The 19194-nt window shown below is 40.4% G+C and overlaps 1 protein-coding gene across 3 annotated transcripts in view; it reads right to left on the bottom strand.

Annotated features, from left to right (window-relative positions):
* The window catches only part of LOC105079181 (histone-arginine methyltransferase CARM1), a 269300-nt gene extending 250395 nt beyond the window's left edge, over positions 1-18905 (bottom strand). For 2 of the 3 annotated variants that reach the window (XR_012506359.1, XR_012506360.1), the window contains exon 1: positions 18663-18904. Coding sequence is in view for 1 of the 3 variants with exons in the window: in XM_010967891.3 (XP_010966193.1) it covers positions 18663-18840 (178 nt within the window). In the remaining 2 variants the exon portion in view is untranslated. Of the gene's footprint in view, positions 1-18662 lie in introns of all 3 variants that reach the window. The other variant, XM_010967891.3, reaches the window with a different exon arrangement.
* Between the last annotated feature and the right edge of the window lie 289 nt (positions 18906-19194).

The following is a 19194-nucleotide window of genomic DNA, read 5'->3' as shown; positions in this document are numbered from 1 at the left end:
CCAACACAAACTTCAGGACATCCCAGCTGTGTCAGGAACTGCCTTCCTCGCCACCTCCTGCCACCAACAATCTGAAACAAGCTCTGGGATCCTTAGGCCTCACAGCCAGACTCCAGGAAATGGCTCTGCTGGCCAGTAGTCCGGCACTAACCCCAGGATCTGGCTTCACCTGCCAGAGGGTAGGCAACCTCTCAAGAGTCTTCTGGACTTTTGACTGCACCGACCAGTGAACCAGCACTAGCCTGTGGTTCTGCAGCCAGCCGCCTCCTGGCCAAGCTCCACTAAACAGCACCCAACAGCATCTGCACAAGACAGAGCCTGGCAACCAACCAGGCTAGGGGCCAACCAAGTCTACCAGACCGCCCATATCGTAGGCTCACCACAACAGAAGGGCCCACACAGCCCTCTGGGGGACCCCTAGATAATAAAACCGGGCTGACAAGAGGGGACTATACTGCTGGGATGCATAGGACATCTCCTACAGGAGGCCACTTCTCCAAGGTCAAGAAACATAACAGACCTATCACATATATAAAACACAAATAGAAATTAGACACAATGAGGTGGCAGAGTAACACAATCCAGAGGAAGGAACAAGACAAAACCCTAGAAGAACTAAGGGAAGCAGAGATAGGCAATCTACCCTAGAAAGAATTCAGAGTTCACAGTATTGATCATAAAGATGATCAAAGAACTCTGGAGAAGAATAGATGCACAGAGAAAGAAGTTAGAAGTTTTTAATGAAGAGTTAGAAAATATAAAGAACAACCAGAGATGAAGAATATAATAACTGAAATGAAAAATACACTGTAAGAAACCAATAGTAGAATAAATGATACAGAGGAATGGATCAGTGAGCTGGAAGACAGAGAAGTAGCAATTACTGCCACTCAAGAAAAAAGAATAAAAAGCAATGAGGATGGTTTAAGAGACTACTGGGACAATATTAAGCATACTAATATTTGCATTATAGAGGTCCTAGAAGAAGAGAGAAAGGGCCTGAGAAAATTTTTGAAGAGAGAAATAGCTGAAAACTTCCCTAACCTGGGAAAGGAAACAGTCACCCAAATCCAGAAAATGCAAAGAGTTCCAAACAGGATTAACCCAAAGAGGAATATGCTAAAACACACTGTAATTAAAATGACAAAAACTAAAGATAAAGAGAGAATATTAGAAGAAGCAAGGGAAAAGCAACAAATAACATACAAGGGAACTCCCATAAGAGTATCAGCTGATTTTTCAGCAGAAACTCTGCAGGCTAGAAGGAAGAGGCATAATATATTTAAAGTGATGAAAGGGATGATGTATTTAAATTGATGAAAGAATAAGGCACCCATTCAGATTTGATGGAGAGATCAAAAGCTTTACAGACAAGTAAAAGCTAAAAGAGCCTGGCACCATCAAAACAGCTTTACAACAAATAGTAAAGGAACTTCTCTAAGCAAAAAAGAAAAGGCCACAACTAGAAACAAGAAAAATATGAAATGAAAAAGTTCACCTATAAAGGCAAACATACAGTAAAGATAGGAAATCATCCAAACACAAAACAAGTAGGGAACTTAAAAAACAAAAGTAGTAAAATCATGTATACCAATAATAAGCACTTAAAGGATACATAAAGCAATTATATGTAAAATATCAAAGACAGTCATCGTGATGGGAGGAGGGTACTAATGTAGGGTTTTTTAAATGCATTTGAAATGGAAAGATCAGCAACTTAAAACAATCATATTCATATATATATACATATATATAAAATACATACAAAGAGAGAGCAAGCGAAATGGAGAAAGACTGCTGTATAAAAACCTCATGGTAACTGTGAAACAAAAATCTGTAATAGATATGCACACACATATACACAAAAAAGGAATCTACACATAACCCTAAAGGTAGTCATCAAATCAGAAGAGAATAAAAGAAGAAAGAGGGAAACAAACACCTACAAAACAAATCCAAAACAGTGAACAAAATGTCAGTAAGAGTACATATTGAAAACGTAGGCAAAACATTCTTTGACATAAATCATAGCTATGTTCTCCTAGGTCAGTTGCCCAAGGCAACAGAAACAAAAGCAAAAATAAATAAATGGGACCTAACTAAACTTATAAGCTTTTGCATGGCAAAGGATACCATAAACAAAATGAAAAGAACTTACGGAATGAGAGAAATATTTCCAAACAATGCAACTGACAAGGGTTTAACTTCCAGAATACACAAACAGCTCATACAACTCAATAACAAAAAAAAAAAAAAAAAACAACAAAGAAACCAATCAAAAAATGTGCAGAAGACCTAAACAGGTATTTCTCTAATGAAGACATACAGATGGCCAATAGGCACAAGAAAAGATGCTCAGTATCACTAATTATCAGCGAAATTCAAATAAAAACTATAAGGTATCACCTAGTCAGAATGACCATCATTAAAAAGTCCATGAATGATAAATGCTGGAGAAGGTGTAGGAAAAAGAGAACCCTCATACACTGTTGATGGGAGTGTAAATTGGTGCAGCCACTGTGGAAAACAGTATGGAAATTCCTCAAAAAACTGAAAAATAGACTTACCATATGATCCAGCAATCCTAAGGGCATATAGCCAAAGGAAATTCTAACTGGAGTTACATTTAAATACATGCATCCAAATGTTCATAGCAGCACTACTGACAATAGCCTAGACGTGGAAGCAACCTAAATGTTCACTGACAGATGACTGGATAAAGAAGATCCAGTCACACACACACACACACACACACACACTGGAATACTACTGAGCCATAAAAAATAATACCAGAGAAAGATATATATCACATGATATTATTTATATGCTGAATCAAAAAAATGGCACAAATAAACTTATTTACAAAACAGAAAGACACATAGAAAAGAAACATGTGGTTACCAAAGGGGAAAGGCAGAGGGATAAATCAGGAGTTTGGGATTTTCAGATACTAACAACTATTTATAAAATAGATAAACAAGGTTCTATTGTTTAGCACTGAGAACTATATTCAAAATTTTGTAATAACCTATAACAAAGAATATGAAAAATAATATATGTGTATATATAACTGAATCATTAGGCTGCACACCAGAAAGTAACACAATGTTGTAAATCAACTATGTTTCAATTAAAAAACAAAGAACACACCTATTGATTATTACCTTAAATGTAAGCAGACTAAATGCTCCAATCAAAAGACACAGACTGCATGAATGGATACAAAAACAAGACTCATGTATATGCAGCCTATAAGAGACTCACTTCAGATCTAGAGAAACATACAAACTGAAAGTAAGGGGATGGAGAATGGTATTCCACAAAAATGGAAATCAAAAAAAAAAAAAAAAGCCAGGGTAATAATACTTATATCAGACAAAATACACCTTAAAATTAAGACTGTTATAAGAGTAACCACATAATACTCAGAAGATCCATCCAAGGAAAAGATACAACAACTATAAACATATATGCACACACAGGTGCAACTAAGTGTATAAAGTAAATATTAACAGATACAAAAGGAGAAATTGACAGTAGGGACTTTAACATCCCACTAGAAATCAACATGAAAACTGCAAAAAGCACAAACATGTGAAGGCTAAATGATATGCTAATAAACAATCAATGGGTTACTGAAAAAATCAAAAAGGATATAAAAAAAAAAACAAAACCTAGAGGCAAATCAAAACAAAAACATGATGATCTAAAACCTATAGGACGCAACAAAAGCAGTTCTAAGAGAAGTTTACAGTGATACAAACTAACCTCAGGAAACAAGAAAAAATCTCAAATAAACAACCTAATCTTACTCCTACAGGAACTAGAGAAAGAAGAAAAAACAAAACCCAAAGGTAGCAGAAGGGAAGAAATCATGAGGACTGGAGAAGAAATAAATGAAAGAGACTAAAAAAATAGAAAAGATCAATGAAACTAAAAGCTGGTTCTTTGAAAAAATAAGCAGAATTGATAAATCTTTACCCAGACTCATCAAGAGAGAGAGGGCCCAAATCAATACAATCAGAAGTGAAAAAGAAGTTACAATCAACATCACAGAAATACAAAGGATCAAAAGAGACTATTATGAGCAACTATATGCCAATAAAATGGACAACCTAGAAGAAATGGACAACGTCTTAAATGGGTATAATCTCCCAAGACTGAACAAAAAGAAATAGAAAATATGAACTGACCCAATTACCAATAATGAAATTGAATCAGTAATTTTAAAACTCCCAAAAAACAAGTGCAGGACCAGATGGCTTCACAGGTGAATTCTACCAAACATTTTAGAGAAGAGTTAACACCTATCCTTCAGATATTATTCCGAAAGTTTGTAGAGGAAGGAATACTTCCAAACTAATTCTATGAGGCCATTACCACCCTAATACCAAAACCAGACAAAGATATCACCCAAAAAAAAGAAAATTACAGGCCAGTATCACTGATGAACATAGATGCAAAAAGCCTCAACAAAATACTAGCAAACTGAATCCAACAATACATTAAAAGGATCATACACCATGATCAAGTGGGATTTATCCCAGGGATGCAACGATTTTTCAGTGTCTGCGAATCAATCAATATAATACAACACAGTCACAAACTGAAGAATAAAAAACATACGATGATTTTAAGAAAGAGTTTTTGATAAAATTCAACATCCCCTTATGAAAGAAACTCTCCAGAACGTGGGCATAGAGGTAACATACCTCAACATAATAAAGGCCATATATGACAAACCCACAGCTAACATTGTTCTCAGTGGTGAAAAGCTGAAAGCATTTCCTCTAAGATCAAAAACAAGACAAGAATGCCCACTCACCACTTTTATTCAACATAGTTTTGGAAGTCCTAGTCACAGCAGTCAGAGAAGAAAAACAAATAAAAGGAACCCAAATTGGAAAGGAAAAAGTAAAATGATCACTGTGCAGATGGCACGGTACTATACACAGAAAATCCTAAAGATGCCACTAGAAAACTACTAGAGCTCACCAGTGCATTCGGTAGAGTTGCAGGGCATAACATTAATATACAGAAATCTGTTGCGTTTCTATACACTAACAATGAAATATGAGAAAGAGAAATTACAGAAACAATTCCATTTACCATCACATCAAAAAGAAGAAAACACACAAGGAGGCAAAGGACCTGACTCTGAAAACTATAAGACACTGATGAAAGAAAATGAAGGTGACTCAAACAGATGGAAAGATATATTGTGTTCCTGGACTCAAAGAATCAATATTGTTAAAATGACCATAATACCCAAGGCAATCTATAGATTCAGCACAATCTCTATCAAAATACCAATGGCATTTTCCACAGAACTAGAGCAAATAATTGTAAAATTTGTATAGAAACACGAAAGACCCCAAACAGCCAAACCAATCTTGAGAAAGAAGAATGTAGCTGGAGAAATCAGGCTCCCTGACATTACACTCTACTGCAAAGCTACAGTAATCAAAACAGTATGGTACTGGCACAAAAACAGACACAAAGATCAACAGAACAGGTTAGAAAGCCTAGAAATAAGCCCATGCACTTATGGTCAATTAATCTATGATAAAGCAGGCAAGAATATACAATGGAGAAAAGATAGTCTCTTCAATTAGTGATGCTGGGAAAACTGGACAGCTATATGTAAAAGAATGAAATTAGAACATTCTGTAACACCATATACAAAAATAAACTCAAAATGGGTTAAAGACCTAAATGTAAGACTAGAATCTCTAAAAATCCTGGAGGGAAACGTAGGCAGAACACTCTGACATAAACTGAAGCAGTATTTTTTTGGATCCATCTCCTAAAGGAAATAAAAGCAAAAATAAACAAATGGGTCCTAATTAAACTGTAAAGATTTTACACAGTGAAAGAAATCATTGACAAAATTAAAAGACAATGTACTAAATAGGAGAAAATATTTGGAAATCATGACTGTCAAGTGGTTACTATCCACCATATATAAACAGGTCACACAACCCAACATCAAGAAAAATAACAACCCAATTTTTAAAATGGGCAGAAGAACTGATAGACATTTCTCCAAAGAGGAAATGAAGATGCCAATAGGCATATGAAAAGATGCTCAACATTTCTAGTCATTGGCGAAATGCAAATCAAAACCACAAAAACTATCACCTCACACCTGTCAGAACGGCTATCATTTGGCTATGATCAAAAAGAACACAACAAATGTGGGCAAAGCTGTGGAGAAAAGGAAACTCTCATACATTTTTGGTGGGAATGTAAATTGGTGCAGTCATTGTGGAAAACAGTATGAAAGTTTCTCAAAAAACTAAAAATAGAACTGCCATGCCTGGCAATTCCACTCCTGGGTATGTATCCAAAATAAACAAAAACATTAATCTGAAAACATATATGCACCCTAAAATTTGAAGCAGCATTATTTACAGTTGTCCATTTATGGAAGGAACCTAAGTGGCCATTATTAGATGAACAGATAAAGGAGATGTGGTAGATATACACAATGGAATACTACTCAGCCGTAAAACAGAATGAAATTTTGCCTTTTGCAGCAACATGGATGGACTTGCAGGGCATTATGCTAAATGAAACAAATCAGACAGAGAAAAACAAATACTATATGATGTTACTTATATGTGGAATTTAAGAATACAACAAACTAGTGAATATAACAAAAAAGAAGCAGACTCACAGATAATGAACAAACTAATGGTTACCAGTTGGTGGAGGTAATATGAGGGTGGCGAGTGCAAGGTACAAACTACTGGGTGTAATAGGCTCAAGGATGTATTGTGCAACATGGAAAACATAGTCAATATTTTGTAATAAGTGTAAATGGAAAAATCACCTTTAAAAATGGCATAAATTAACAAATTTTTTAAGAAATAATGAAAATGACCATGTCATTTCATAATCTTGCTACTTGCTAATGACAGAATATGTTGCTTTGCAAAAGGTTTATTTAAAGGCTACTCTTCTGCTTCAAACCATATGAAATCCCTATTTCTTGGGATCTAAGCTCCAATGGAGATAAGTGTCTTCTCTAGCTTTCTAAGGAACTTTATCTGTTAGAAATTTCAGGACCTTTTTGCAACGTGGGTATTATCCACAGGTTGCAAATATGTTTGGCCCCATGTGAACTGAGCTAACTAAAAGCACAGAAAGAATTTAAGAAAGAATCATGGAAAAAAGAATGGGAAAACCTGGCGGACACTAAATGATGCTTTGTTGAAGTATATAAGCAAATTAGCCCAACTGCTTCCCTTCACTTATTATATTATTATTATTATTTTAAATTTCAGGCACATGTTCTGATTAAGAAGAACATGCTCCAAGTGGAACAAAATTAACTAATAAAAGCAAGAATAAACTCGATTAAATTACTAGAAAGCTTACAGAAAAATTAGCTCACTGTAACAATGTCTGAGTAAAGATGATATGGATTCTACGTTGATGTTTTCCAAGGAAAAATTATACTTTGTGTCCCAGAAGCTGCATAACTATACCCACTAGAACCAGGCCTTGCTGTACATCTTCCTAGAGATACAGAAATGATTAAGACACAATCTCTGACCTCAGGACGCTGAACATGAAGGTCCCCATCAGAATATGGAAAAACGCAGAGAACGCAGTATTCCTAAGTGCTTCAAGAGCAGTATTATCATTCTCCCTGGAATGGCAAGGAACCAGATGCTTTATGAAAAGAAAGTATTCTTCTTGTAAATGAAAATCACAACTATTTTTGGGAGTGAAGAGGTACGAATCATATAAACCAGCTAAGAGAACTCATTCTAAATGCTCTCTAAGGAGATCGTGGGACACTGGACTGAACTGGACACTGGGGTACTGGGCTTCAGCCCCGGCTCGTTCCTTTACCAGTGAGGTTCGCCGGCAGGTTTCTTCCACCTCTCTGAACCACAGTCTCTGCTAATGCTACTGTTATTCTAGAGGTTAGAAAATTAATATTCATTACCTATAGCTGACATGTTCTCTGCTTTCTGATGTGATGTTCCTAAAAATCTAAGGAAACAGAATTCATATCCTGAAGGATTCATCTGTCATCTGTGTGTGGAAATAGTATTTAAAAACTTACTTTTCTGAGGGAGAAAAAGTATGAAATCAGAAATGAGCCTCCTTGTAAGGGAAAAAAAAAGACTTTACCCAAAGGAAATTCATGAAGCAATCACACAGACCTTTAGCTTTCCAAGCACAGAGAAGCATTATGAGGACCAAGATTCTAGCCCCGATGGCTGGAATTAACATTGCACCGTCAGCAATGTTACTTCCTCCGAATTTCTTAGGCCAGTTCCTGAGCTGTGCCTCAGTCCTTTTCCAAGCATAGCAGGGTACCTCACATTAATTTGCAATATTTACAGATACCTTGGGATCTGCGGTGCCATTAGCCAGACTTGGTTAGGCTGACATCAATGCACAAAATTCAAATTCACTTTCCTCTTCCCTGTTCCAGATCACGGATTTTCATTAATCTTTGATTTTCTGATACCCAAGATCCAAGGTGTAGGTATTCTCTCAAGCCTACCCAGAGTTTATCTCCATGTTTTTTAAAATATAAATTCTAAACCCATGACTGGGTAAATGTCAAAGTTGGTGAAATGTATTTTAGATAATGATTTAAAGCCAAAAACACCGCTAGTACAGAAAAGAGCAATCTCCCCAGAGTGTACCAGTTGTTTATTCCCTAAGATGCAATAAACCCACAATGAGCACTCTTAGCTTCCTTTCTTGTCTACCATCCTTCCTTCCATCCTTTGTTCCCTCCTTCTCCTTTCCCATCTTGTACAACTTCTTTGTTTCACTCTATAAAACTTCACTCTAACTTCTAGTATTTGAAACAGCAGCTCATTCTGTCTCCCCTGTGAGTGACTTAATAAAAATGCTTCAGTGTCTGAACTGAAACACAAGACAAATTTTATCTTCAATATATCTCTTCCTTGCATCCCTGCAAAGAAGAAAAGCTGGCTAAGCCCTCCAGACAAAGAAATGAACTCATGATGAAGTAAAGCTGACTAAAAATTAAATAGAAGTTACCACAAAGGATCTGTCTTAATCATAAATAGAGGCCACTGCCATCCAGCTATCCAAAGCAAAGCAAAGGACCTAGAAGCCAAAAAGCACAGTGGAGCTGATTTTCTGTTCCATTGATCAGTGCAGCTCTGTTGAGAGATTTCGTATACTTTGAGATACGTGCTTTAGTTCTGCAATATAGCTACAAAATCCCTGAGAGTTTCACGGCAGGGCTGTATGGGTAACTAATTTAAAAAAGGATTCTTCACCTTGTGTTTAGCAATTTGTGTTAGAAGCACATATATATTTTCTTCAAACAGGCTCACAGAAAGTCCAGCAGAGACAGAGATGCTGATGCTTTCTGAATACTAGTACTAGGATATATGCTCGGTAAAAGCAGTGACTTTGCTTTGTTCATTCCTTGGGGCAGGCAGACTCTAAAATGGCCCTCAATGATCTCTGCCTCTCAGTATTCATGCCACTATGGAATCCTCTCCCCTCGGGTGTGGACTGGCCTAGTAACTAACCAACAGACTACGACAAAGTCACGGGTGTCACCTCCACGATTAGGTTACATGAGACTGAGACTTTCATCTTGCTATCAGGCTCCTCCCTCTCTTGCTGGCCATGATGACACAAGTTGCAATGCTGGGCAGTCCATATACCAAGGAACTGGAGGAGGCCTCTTACAAACAGGCTGCAAGGGAGCAAGTTCCTCCGTGAACAGCTGTTGATGAACTGAATTAGCCAACACCCACAAGAGTGGGATTAGAAGAGGACCCCTCCCTCGCCAAACCTTTAAACGAAACCTCAGCACAAGCAGAGTCTTCATTACAGCTCTGGGAGACCCTCAGCAGGGGACCCAGCTAAGCCATGCCCAGATTTCTGACCCTAGAAATAGTAAGACAGTCAATGTGTGCTGTTTTAAGCCAGTGAGTTGGTGGTTAGTTGTTACTCAAAATAGGTAACTAATACACTGCTGTATGCCCAGTGCCTGTAACAGTGCCTGGCTCATAGTGAAGTGTGCAGTAAATATGAACTGCATGAACCAATAAATGAAATTAATTCCATCACTGACATGGCGGCATTATTAAGTAAAGTCCATAACGTATTCATCACAGTGCTGCTGTGTACAATACAACTAGGTGAATAAACTTAATTTTCTACAAGTATTTTCACAAACACAATTTTCTAAAATATAGTAAGTAAATACAATTTCCCATAACACACGTTAAATAAGCTTTTCAGTGGTAGTCAGAAGAGCCTCAAGGCTGACTTATATTTTCCAGGAAATACCAATAAACTTTCTACAGTTAAAAACAAAACATTATGAGAACTTTATCCCCTTCTTAGCCAACAGGCTGACCAGGAACTCAATTTCATGACGACTAAATTCAGAAAATGTGTAGCAATAATCCAGCTAGTCCTTTCACCTGACCTGGCTGGTGTTCTTTCTCCTTTATGCCTTCATGGTTCCTAACTGGAAAATGTGCTTCAACCTCCTCACCTTCTCAAAAGCATTTGGGTCCACCTCTTCTCTTCTTCTCTAGTTTCTCATTAAACACTCTGGTGATTTGCAGCCTGTGATTCCAACTTCAATTTTAACCAAGGGTAAACTTTTTTTTTTTTTTTAAATTTCTCATTACAAGTTGTGATAACTGCTATGGAAACAAGAGGTCTGAGATCAATGACAGTGATGCAGTAGGAATACTGGGTCCTTAGCATGGTGAGAAACATAACTTCCCAACTTTGAACTAACGGATGAGAAGGACTCCAATATACAAAGGGCTGAATGGGGGTTCTGAGTGTGAAGGATAACTACACACAATGAATCTGTTAGAATCTCAAAATATCTATTTCCTCAAACAGTCCTCCAGGAAGTCCCAGACAGATGAAGAATCCTGATGCTTTCTGAATTGTACTAGAATGTAAGCTCCATAGAAGTGCCAATTTTTTTTTAACAACTACTTGTCAAATATCTTTGCATTATTTCTATTTGATAATTTTGACTCCGTGTACTTTGAAAATTAATAGAAGTCATTTTGAATTTCTTTTATTATTCTGCTTATTTTCCCCATTACTTTATGAGGTAAAAATGATCTCGGCTTCCAGAAGAGAAAACAAAGCTTCAGACAAGTTTCATGAAGCCAGTAAATGAGGGATTCTGATCTGATAGATCCAACCACCTCACCAACCTCATCATAACACAGAGGTTAAGATGGTGAGAAGCAATCAACAAAAGAAGGTCACACAATTTTATTCAGATGGCTGGCCAGGAGTTAGGAAACCTCATTTCTGTCTAAAATATGCCGAGAACAGTACTACCAGCCCCTCTATCCTTGCTCGAGTTTCTACGCTCACTAAGGAATCCAGCTCCCTCGAAATAACAAGCAAATGTTTCCATGCCTATGGGCAAATCCAACTTTGGGTCTGCAGCTAGAAGCCCAACTTTACCACAAGCTATAGACCGACCCGGTAACTGAACACAAGAGGATGTAGTCAGGTTTGGAGAACAATATACTTGGAACAAAATGGACCAATAAAGTAAGGTCAATATTTTCTACCCTCCAGGTCACTGTGAAGCTAGAGATAGTGTAGTACCTACCATGAAGGAGTAGCTTAGCTGAGTGGAAGTAAATGTCATCATGAGAAAGTGATTTGCAACAATCAGCGATCTTTCAGATCTGGAAAAAAGTCCTTATTCTAGAATGTAAAGTCATTCCACTGAGCAAGGGATTTGTCCCCATTAAAACACTAATGCACTGGGAAAACCTAACCCCTTCAGCTTTTACCCACAAGTCTTCAGGGGGAAACTCTGGCAAGACGAAGTATGGGAAAGACTCCCAGGCACTGGGGATTTATAAGGGACGAAAATCCTGGAAGGAAGAGGAGGATCCTGAAGACAGAATGCACCCTATACCTGGGCTGCAATGGGCCAGGGCTGAGAGTGCACGTCATCTGTGTCCAAAGGAGGGGGAAGCAGGTAGGGAGGGAGTTTCATCACCAGGATAGTTCTAATCTGGTACATTTTTATAAGCCTCATCTTTTAAAGTAAGTCTGTTTCAAATACCGAGTCTCAATACAAAGCACAAATATGTCGTCAGTGATATTTCCTTTTTTTGGCTTCAATAACCTTTGTTTTGAATAATAACTCTGAAAATTAGGGCAACTTTGCTATCTACCTTTTATTTACAAGATCCCTATGCCTCTTTTCTCTCCCTAGTGGCATTGACGATAAGTATTAATCAGTGGATTGCCTGTCTTTGAACTAGTTTATTCATTGGTACTGAACACAGACCATAACTAAGTAAGACTATTGAAAACGGGGGAAGAAAGATCTTAAAGGCTCTTTATTTGGCCAGGAAAACAAGTCTTTTCATCTATTTTCACTTCTGGTGTCTTCAGACCTCAGATACACAAGGGCCTTGAATGATTTTCCATTTGTCATCCATTCGAGGCACGGTTACTGCCTGACAGAGGAAGGAAATGCTTTCCCTTCACTGGTATACATCCCATAATGCTGGAACACAAAACCAGGTCTAGCTGAAAGCCTTCATTTCGTTGCATTAAATATCTTCTTGGGAAAGCTATAATGAAATCATGAAAGCATTGCTTTTGGTAAAATAACAATGAAAGAAAGGAGTTACTTGGCAGGATTCTGACTGTATTTCACATTTTAAAACAACTCCTCAGTGCAACAATACTGAAACAGTTACTGGGATTAAATGGTAGCAAGGTTGGATCTGACTGTGAATATAAAGAATAATCTACTGTTTTGGGGGGAATTTCCTGAATTTGTGATTGCTGTGGGGTGGGCAGGGGAGGGAATTCTGCATTTTTCCTCCCTTGTGTGTCCATGTGAAGAGAGTTCTACTAGCATGCAAGAAGTCTATTCTTCATTGCCACAGAACTTGGGGTACAAGAGTGGGGGTTGTAGGCATTTGCTGCCAAGGAGCCAGGGGTGCTAACCAATCTGCAATGTCTCTCACAATGAAGAATGTTCCCAGTACAAAAGGTATTTGTACCTCATTGAGAAATGCTGGGCCCCAGTAACAATTCTAGCCTCTCTCTCCACCCCCACCCTGTCTCTCCCAGGGTTCTCTGATTTATGTATGCCTTTGGAAGAACAGGACTCTGACAACTTCACCCCCCTCCCTGCTTGCTTCCTCGTCTGCTGCCTGCAGAGAAGGTTATCTTCTGGGATGTTCACCCAAAGTGATAAGCCTTCAAGGTTTTGGGGTAAGCTCAATTTATGAATTTATAAGGAGAAAGACCATTGTGATACACATCAAAACGCACGCTCTCCATCATTTTTTTCAGTAATTGTGATTAGGAAAGCTTTTATTACAGCTGCTCCAAAACCTCATTAGTGAGTATGAGTGTATGTGTGTGTGTGTGTGTATGTGTATTACATCCTACATGACCCAACTGGTCTAACTGGTAGTTCTAAAACATTATCTCCAAATTCTTTAATACTCTTTCCATAAAAAGGTGGGGTCTACATTCTCTTCTCTTGAATCTGGGCAGGCTTGTAACTGCTTTGACCAGTAGACAATGACATTGGTGATGTTGGCTGATTTCCGTATGTGGGTCACAAAAAGGAATTCAGCTTCTGCTCTGTTTGCTGAAAAACTCCCACTTGGAACCAGAAATCTCCCTGGAAGAGGTCCCCAGTGTGAAGAAACAATGCAGGAGGAAGACACACCACATATGGAGGCTCCCTACTGACAATCTCAGTGCTAGAGTTCAAGTCCAAAGACCATCATTTGGCAGAATTCTTTCTTGCTCAGAGAAGATCAGTCTTTGTTCTATTAAGGCCTTCAACTGATTGGATGAGGCCCACCCACATTCTGGAGAGCAGTCTTCTTTACTCCAAGTCACTGATTCAAATGTTAATCTCACCCCAAAACACCCTCACAGAAACACCCAGAATGTTTACCCAAATATCCAGGCACATGGCCCACACAAATTAACACACAAATCACACTAGCTCCGATGCCAGCCCAGGTGAATGAAGCCTTCTTGGATCCCCCAGACCAGACTGGTCACCAGCTGAGTGTCAAGGAATAACCTCAGTCCATGCCACAAGGAGCAGAATAATCACCCAGCCATGCTCTTCCTGGTTCTTAACCCACAGAGTCCAGGACATTATGAAATAGTTATTTTAAGTCACTGAGGTACTTGTTATGATCCAATCGTAACTGGCACGATAACTTTAACTCACATTACTTCCCCTCTCCCATAGCAAGCATTAGCTACCCAGGCCATCACAAATACAACGGCTCCTCTAGCTCCAGGGCCCTCTACCTGCCATCTTCCCCGTCTGAAATATTGTTCCTCCGCTCTTTGCTTAGTCAGCTCCTCTGTCCTTTCTGCCTCAGATCAAATATTAATTCCTGAGAGGACTTCCCTGACCACACTCTTTAAATTAGACTTCCCTTCAATGTCTATTTTTTTCATTCTGTTCATTTTCCTCAAAACATGTATCTCAGTCTGAAATCACCTTGCTGCGTCTTTGGCTACTGTCTTCCCCCAATTAAAATATTTGCTCCATAAAGACAAGACTTTATGCACCCCATTTACTGCCCACACAGTGATAAGCACAGAACATGTGCTCAGTGAATCTTTCTGGTATGAAAAGTAGTGAATGCTTATGTCACACACAGGTGACTGACTTCTAGATTCTGTCTCTAGGCCTCAATTTACTAACTCTTTTATCACAGAATCTGAAAGAGGAGGATGAATCCTCCCATGTGATACAAAGGATATTTTTCTCTGTCACTTCTTCTCTTTTTTCCCTCCTCTACCACTAGGGAACCAAAAAACGTAGCATTCTTTTACAATCCCTCAAAGACAAAACCCACTGCATTTTTACACTTGATTATCTATGTGGCTTATTTATATATTTTCTGAACTCTTCCAGATGAGTGAAAAGACAACTCTAAAATGAGAAAGAGAAGAAATGTTCTCTCTTTTTTCCTGGACATCCACTCTACTTTTAGCCTTTGCACAATACAGTCTCAGCCCATAATGTCTCCTCCAGTCCCCCAGCACGGGGCTTACAGAGAACCTGGAGAAAGGGGTGGAGAAAGCAGCAGCCTCTCCCGTTTATGCTTCCCTTCCATTTTCCAGTTCTTCCATACACGTGAGGAATGAAAACAATATATATTTTTTCCCCTCACCTGAACTCAATCTGGACCCACAGGCCCTTCCTACATACAGCCACCCTCCACACCCAGCAGCACCCACCCCAACCCTCTATACTCACCAATTCCCTTGTATTAAATATGTCTTTTCATTTTGTATTCTGGTGCTTTGACATTTGGGGCCTTGCTGATGCTAGAGAGACTGCCCCTCCCAGAGTAAGTCAATTCCTAGAGATAGTGAACAATTTACCTAGAAGTACGCTTTTCAAATATAAGCCAATCAATCTAGAGCCCACATCCCAACCACCTCCTTTATTGGGCTCTCACACTCTGGGCCACTATCTATTGCCCTAATCGCCCCAGGGCCAGATACCAGACCACTAGAAAGAGTCTCTATGTCCCAGAGCCTTCTGAAATTATTGCAACCAGCCAATCAAGGTCACCTGTTCCTTCCTACCAAAATCACGGGGAAGGCTCTTGCCCACAGTTCCCCAGTCTCCCTCTGCCTCCTGACTGACCCCAGTGCTTCTCCGCGTGCTCCCATCCCCACGACGGTGTGCTGTGCCCCTCCCCTTGGGAAATGAGTAACAAACTGTCTTTCCAGCGGCAACTGTCTCCTGATCCATTGACCTTACCTTACCTGCAATTGTCCATTAACACATTATATTTTAAAACATCCCACTAGACTGTAAGTGAAGCCAGTGCCTTAGTCATTTGGGAGACAACTCAGTCTACACTCTCAGTGCTCAGTATTTTAACTCTCATTTTAGCAAGATTCAAAAATGCTTGCATTAAACACTGATCCTCTTAAGAAACATTTATTGATGCTTTGTGTGCACGAGGTATTGTGGAAGGCTCTGGAGATGTGAGTACGAATTAAGCATGCTCTCAGGCTGGCTCCTGGTAAAACAGGGACTTGAAAAACATGCAAGAAAAGAAGGAATGAGTGACTGTCTTCCTAGAGTTCACAAGCTAGAGCACATTACTGGCTGGATCCCCTGGTGTGTTTCCTTCTTAAAATCATTGTCAATTTTGGAGGATTAAAAGTAGAATAAACTGACTTGTCTTGTTCTGTTCCATTCTTTACATGACAAGCTTCTGAGATTGAGAATCTGAAAGACTATTCAATTTTTCCAAGTTATTACCAGATTTAATAAGCCTTCTTTGGAACATCTTCACAAAAATACAGCCTAACTATTCCTCAGAACAGCCTGAGGAAACTGTTGTTTTGGGGACAGAACATAAATATAATATAATTAATAACAATGAGCACTCACTGAGTTCTTAATATATGACAGACATTATGCCAAGCATGGGGTATGCATTTATTTAATTCTTGTAGCATTTCTATTATCATCCTTATTTTATAAATGAGGAAACTGAAGCTTAAATAGGGTGAATGAGTTGCTAAGAGTACCACAGCTATAAAAGGTAATGCCAGGATTTGAATCCAGGCAGTATCACTCCAGAGTCTACTTGTTTAACAACTAATTCTAGACAGGAGCTAAGAAACTATATAATTTTCTAAAATTGTATTGATTAGGCCCATTCTTAAAGTCTATTTCAGAATTTGGACCAATCTTTATCCCAGGAGAAATTCTACCCATTCAAAATGTTGCTACTTCGTGTACAATATTTGAGTACACCAGAATCTCTCTTCAAATAGTTCATTAGAATTTTAAGCTTGCTTTGCCTGGCCACCATCCATAGAGGTCTAGTTGGTTATACAGTAAAATGAGCTACTTAAAAACAAACAAACTCCAGAATTGTTCTCCAAAAACTCTACATAAAACAGTAGCAAGTTTCAGTAACTGCATTCATATATAGAATGCATTTTAGGACTCAAGCTGTTATGAGTGAGTTCTCTTTCTTGTTAGTGAATCTTTCTCAAGGAACGTAGTCAGCATCTTGTAAAAACGATTGCCTGCCTTAGCTTTCATTATTCTACTTCTAATAGTCTGGTTTAATGTACACCAGAGAGGTCATCTCCCGACCTGACTTGCTGCACTGAGGGAAAGGTATTCCTCTCTGTAAGACACTTATATCCTCACAGGCCAGGCACTGGATGTGCTCTGGGGAGTCTACAACTTCAGTCACCTTGGACTTCTAATATTTCTTAAGGCCCATTTGCAGGAAAGAAATTCACAGGACACCCAAAGTACCATGTACATTTCAAATCTGCTCCTTTGTTTCCCTATGTGTATGATTACAGATTAAACAAAATTACCAAAATAGGCAAGTGAAATTTTTCTGGCACCTTAAGTTTCAAAATTCCTAATAGAAACACTGAAAGCTTCTTTTTCCTCTCCCTCATCCAAAAGAGAATCAATGAGTTGCTGAGTAACGCTTTTGATCTCTTGCCAAACTTGACGCTTCCTAAGACACTAGTCAAATAACATTTACTACTTCTTTTTTAAAGATCCAAATCTCCCCATGCCAGCCTAGAGTAAAGGGAGAAGATACATCCCGAAGGGTTTCTTTCATTCCACAACAAGCATTTCCTGAGTGCCTACTATGTGCCTGGATCTGCTCTAAGGCCTTCAAGATAAAGCAGTGAACCGACATCCTACAGTACTTGCCAGTTATTTGAAATTCTCACTGGAACCAAATGACAGCGCAGAACACTTTAAACTCTATTCAGAATCTTGTAACTTTGGATCAGACGAAACCCCAGGAGTCTGAAGACTTTCAGCTGCCTCAGGCTCTGTTCCCTACACTCAATGGACCAGGGTACTTAACAGGAGTTGCAGGGAAGCCATGTGACCCCCTCTTATTTATATGCAAAGTTTGGTGCACATTTTCCGGGGCCAGGTTCTATAGTTTACCTCGGTTCTCAAAAAGGTCCGGGATCCTACAAAGATTAGAAGCATTCCCTTAATATACCCATGATTCCGTTCAAGGAACCCAAGGGGCTGCACTTGCACGTCCTTGCTAAAGGTCACTTTTTGAACCCAAAAGTAATGCCAAGTAGACGCCACACTGGCCGCCACTGCTGCACACCCGGCTCAGTCCTTCCCGCACTTTAGAACTTGACCTCCATAAAGCTTCAGACTGGAAAGTGGCCCACTGCCTCGGAAAGGAAGCGAGTAACCCGCGGGCCGGGAAGGAAGGAGATGCGCGTTCCCGTCCTGCTCTGCTCCTGAATAGGATCCCGGTAAGCAAATCACGCGCCTCACTTTTGACATCTGCAAGTAGTACCCAACACTAGTTCTCAGCACCTGTCTGCCTGGAGCGCCAAAGTTCTCTGCGCGCAAAAAGGGGCACAATTCGATCCACCTGGGCCTTTTCGGCACCGGCGAGGTAGCCCCGCACTCCCCCTCAGCTAGCTGTCGGGGCTGCACATCTACCCAGAACTACCGGGAGCGCACCCCGCGCCCCATCCCCGCTTCCTGAGCGCACGCGGCCCCCACTCTATCCCCCACCCCCCAACTCCCGCGCGCGCGCGCGCCAGAAGCCGCCACTTCGGAGTGGGACTCGCGTGCGTGGGTCGCGCTAGTACTTCACCGTCAGTCACCGTCGCGTCCGCCTCGTCCCCTGCCGGGTGCACCTCCAGCCGCAGAGACTTCGGGTCGGGGAGCGAGAGCGGCCCTGCGGCGAAGAGCTGCTCCTCGGTGACGAAGCGCAGTTGCACACGGTAGTGCCGGCGCGCCGGGACCCGGGAGAGAGCCGGGGCCGCGGCCATGGTGCGAGCGCCTCCGCCCCACGCCGCTCCGCGCGCCGAGAACCTGCCGCGGGAAGGGGAGGGGCTTGGAAGCGCTAGCACCTTCCTCACCTCCGCTGCAAGTTCGCCTTTCCAGCTGGGAGGCGCCCGCTGGCTGGAGCTGCGCTCGCCGTCCTGCACATCACATCCCCTCACTCCACCGGGTGCCCGGCAGCCGCTGGCTCATGGCGACCCCCGGCACATGGGGCTGCGTGCGGTAGATGCGCAGGAGGGCGCAGCGCACAAGTTTTGCTAGCGCGTGAGGCACCTGGAGGCAATTGGGGTTTGGAGGCAGAAGGGTGACACCTGCTGTTCGCTGACACCGCGCGGCGGGCG

The sequence above is a fragment of the Camelus bactrianus genome, chromosome 4 (genome assembly GCF_048773025.1).
Source record: "Camelus bactrianus isolate YW-2024 breed Bactrian camel chromosome 4, ASM4877302v1, whole genome shotgun sequence".
Lineage (NCBI taxonomy): Eukaryota > Metazoa > Chordata > Mammalia > Artiodactyla > Camelidae > Camelus > Camelus bactrianus.
This window is presented reverse-complemented; position numbering and strand designations above follow the sequence as displayed.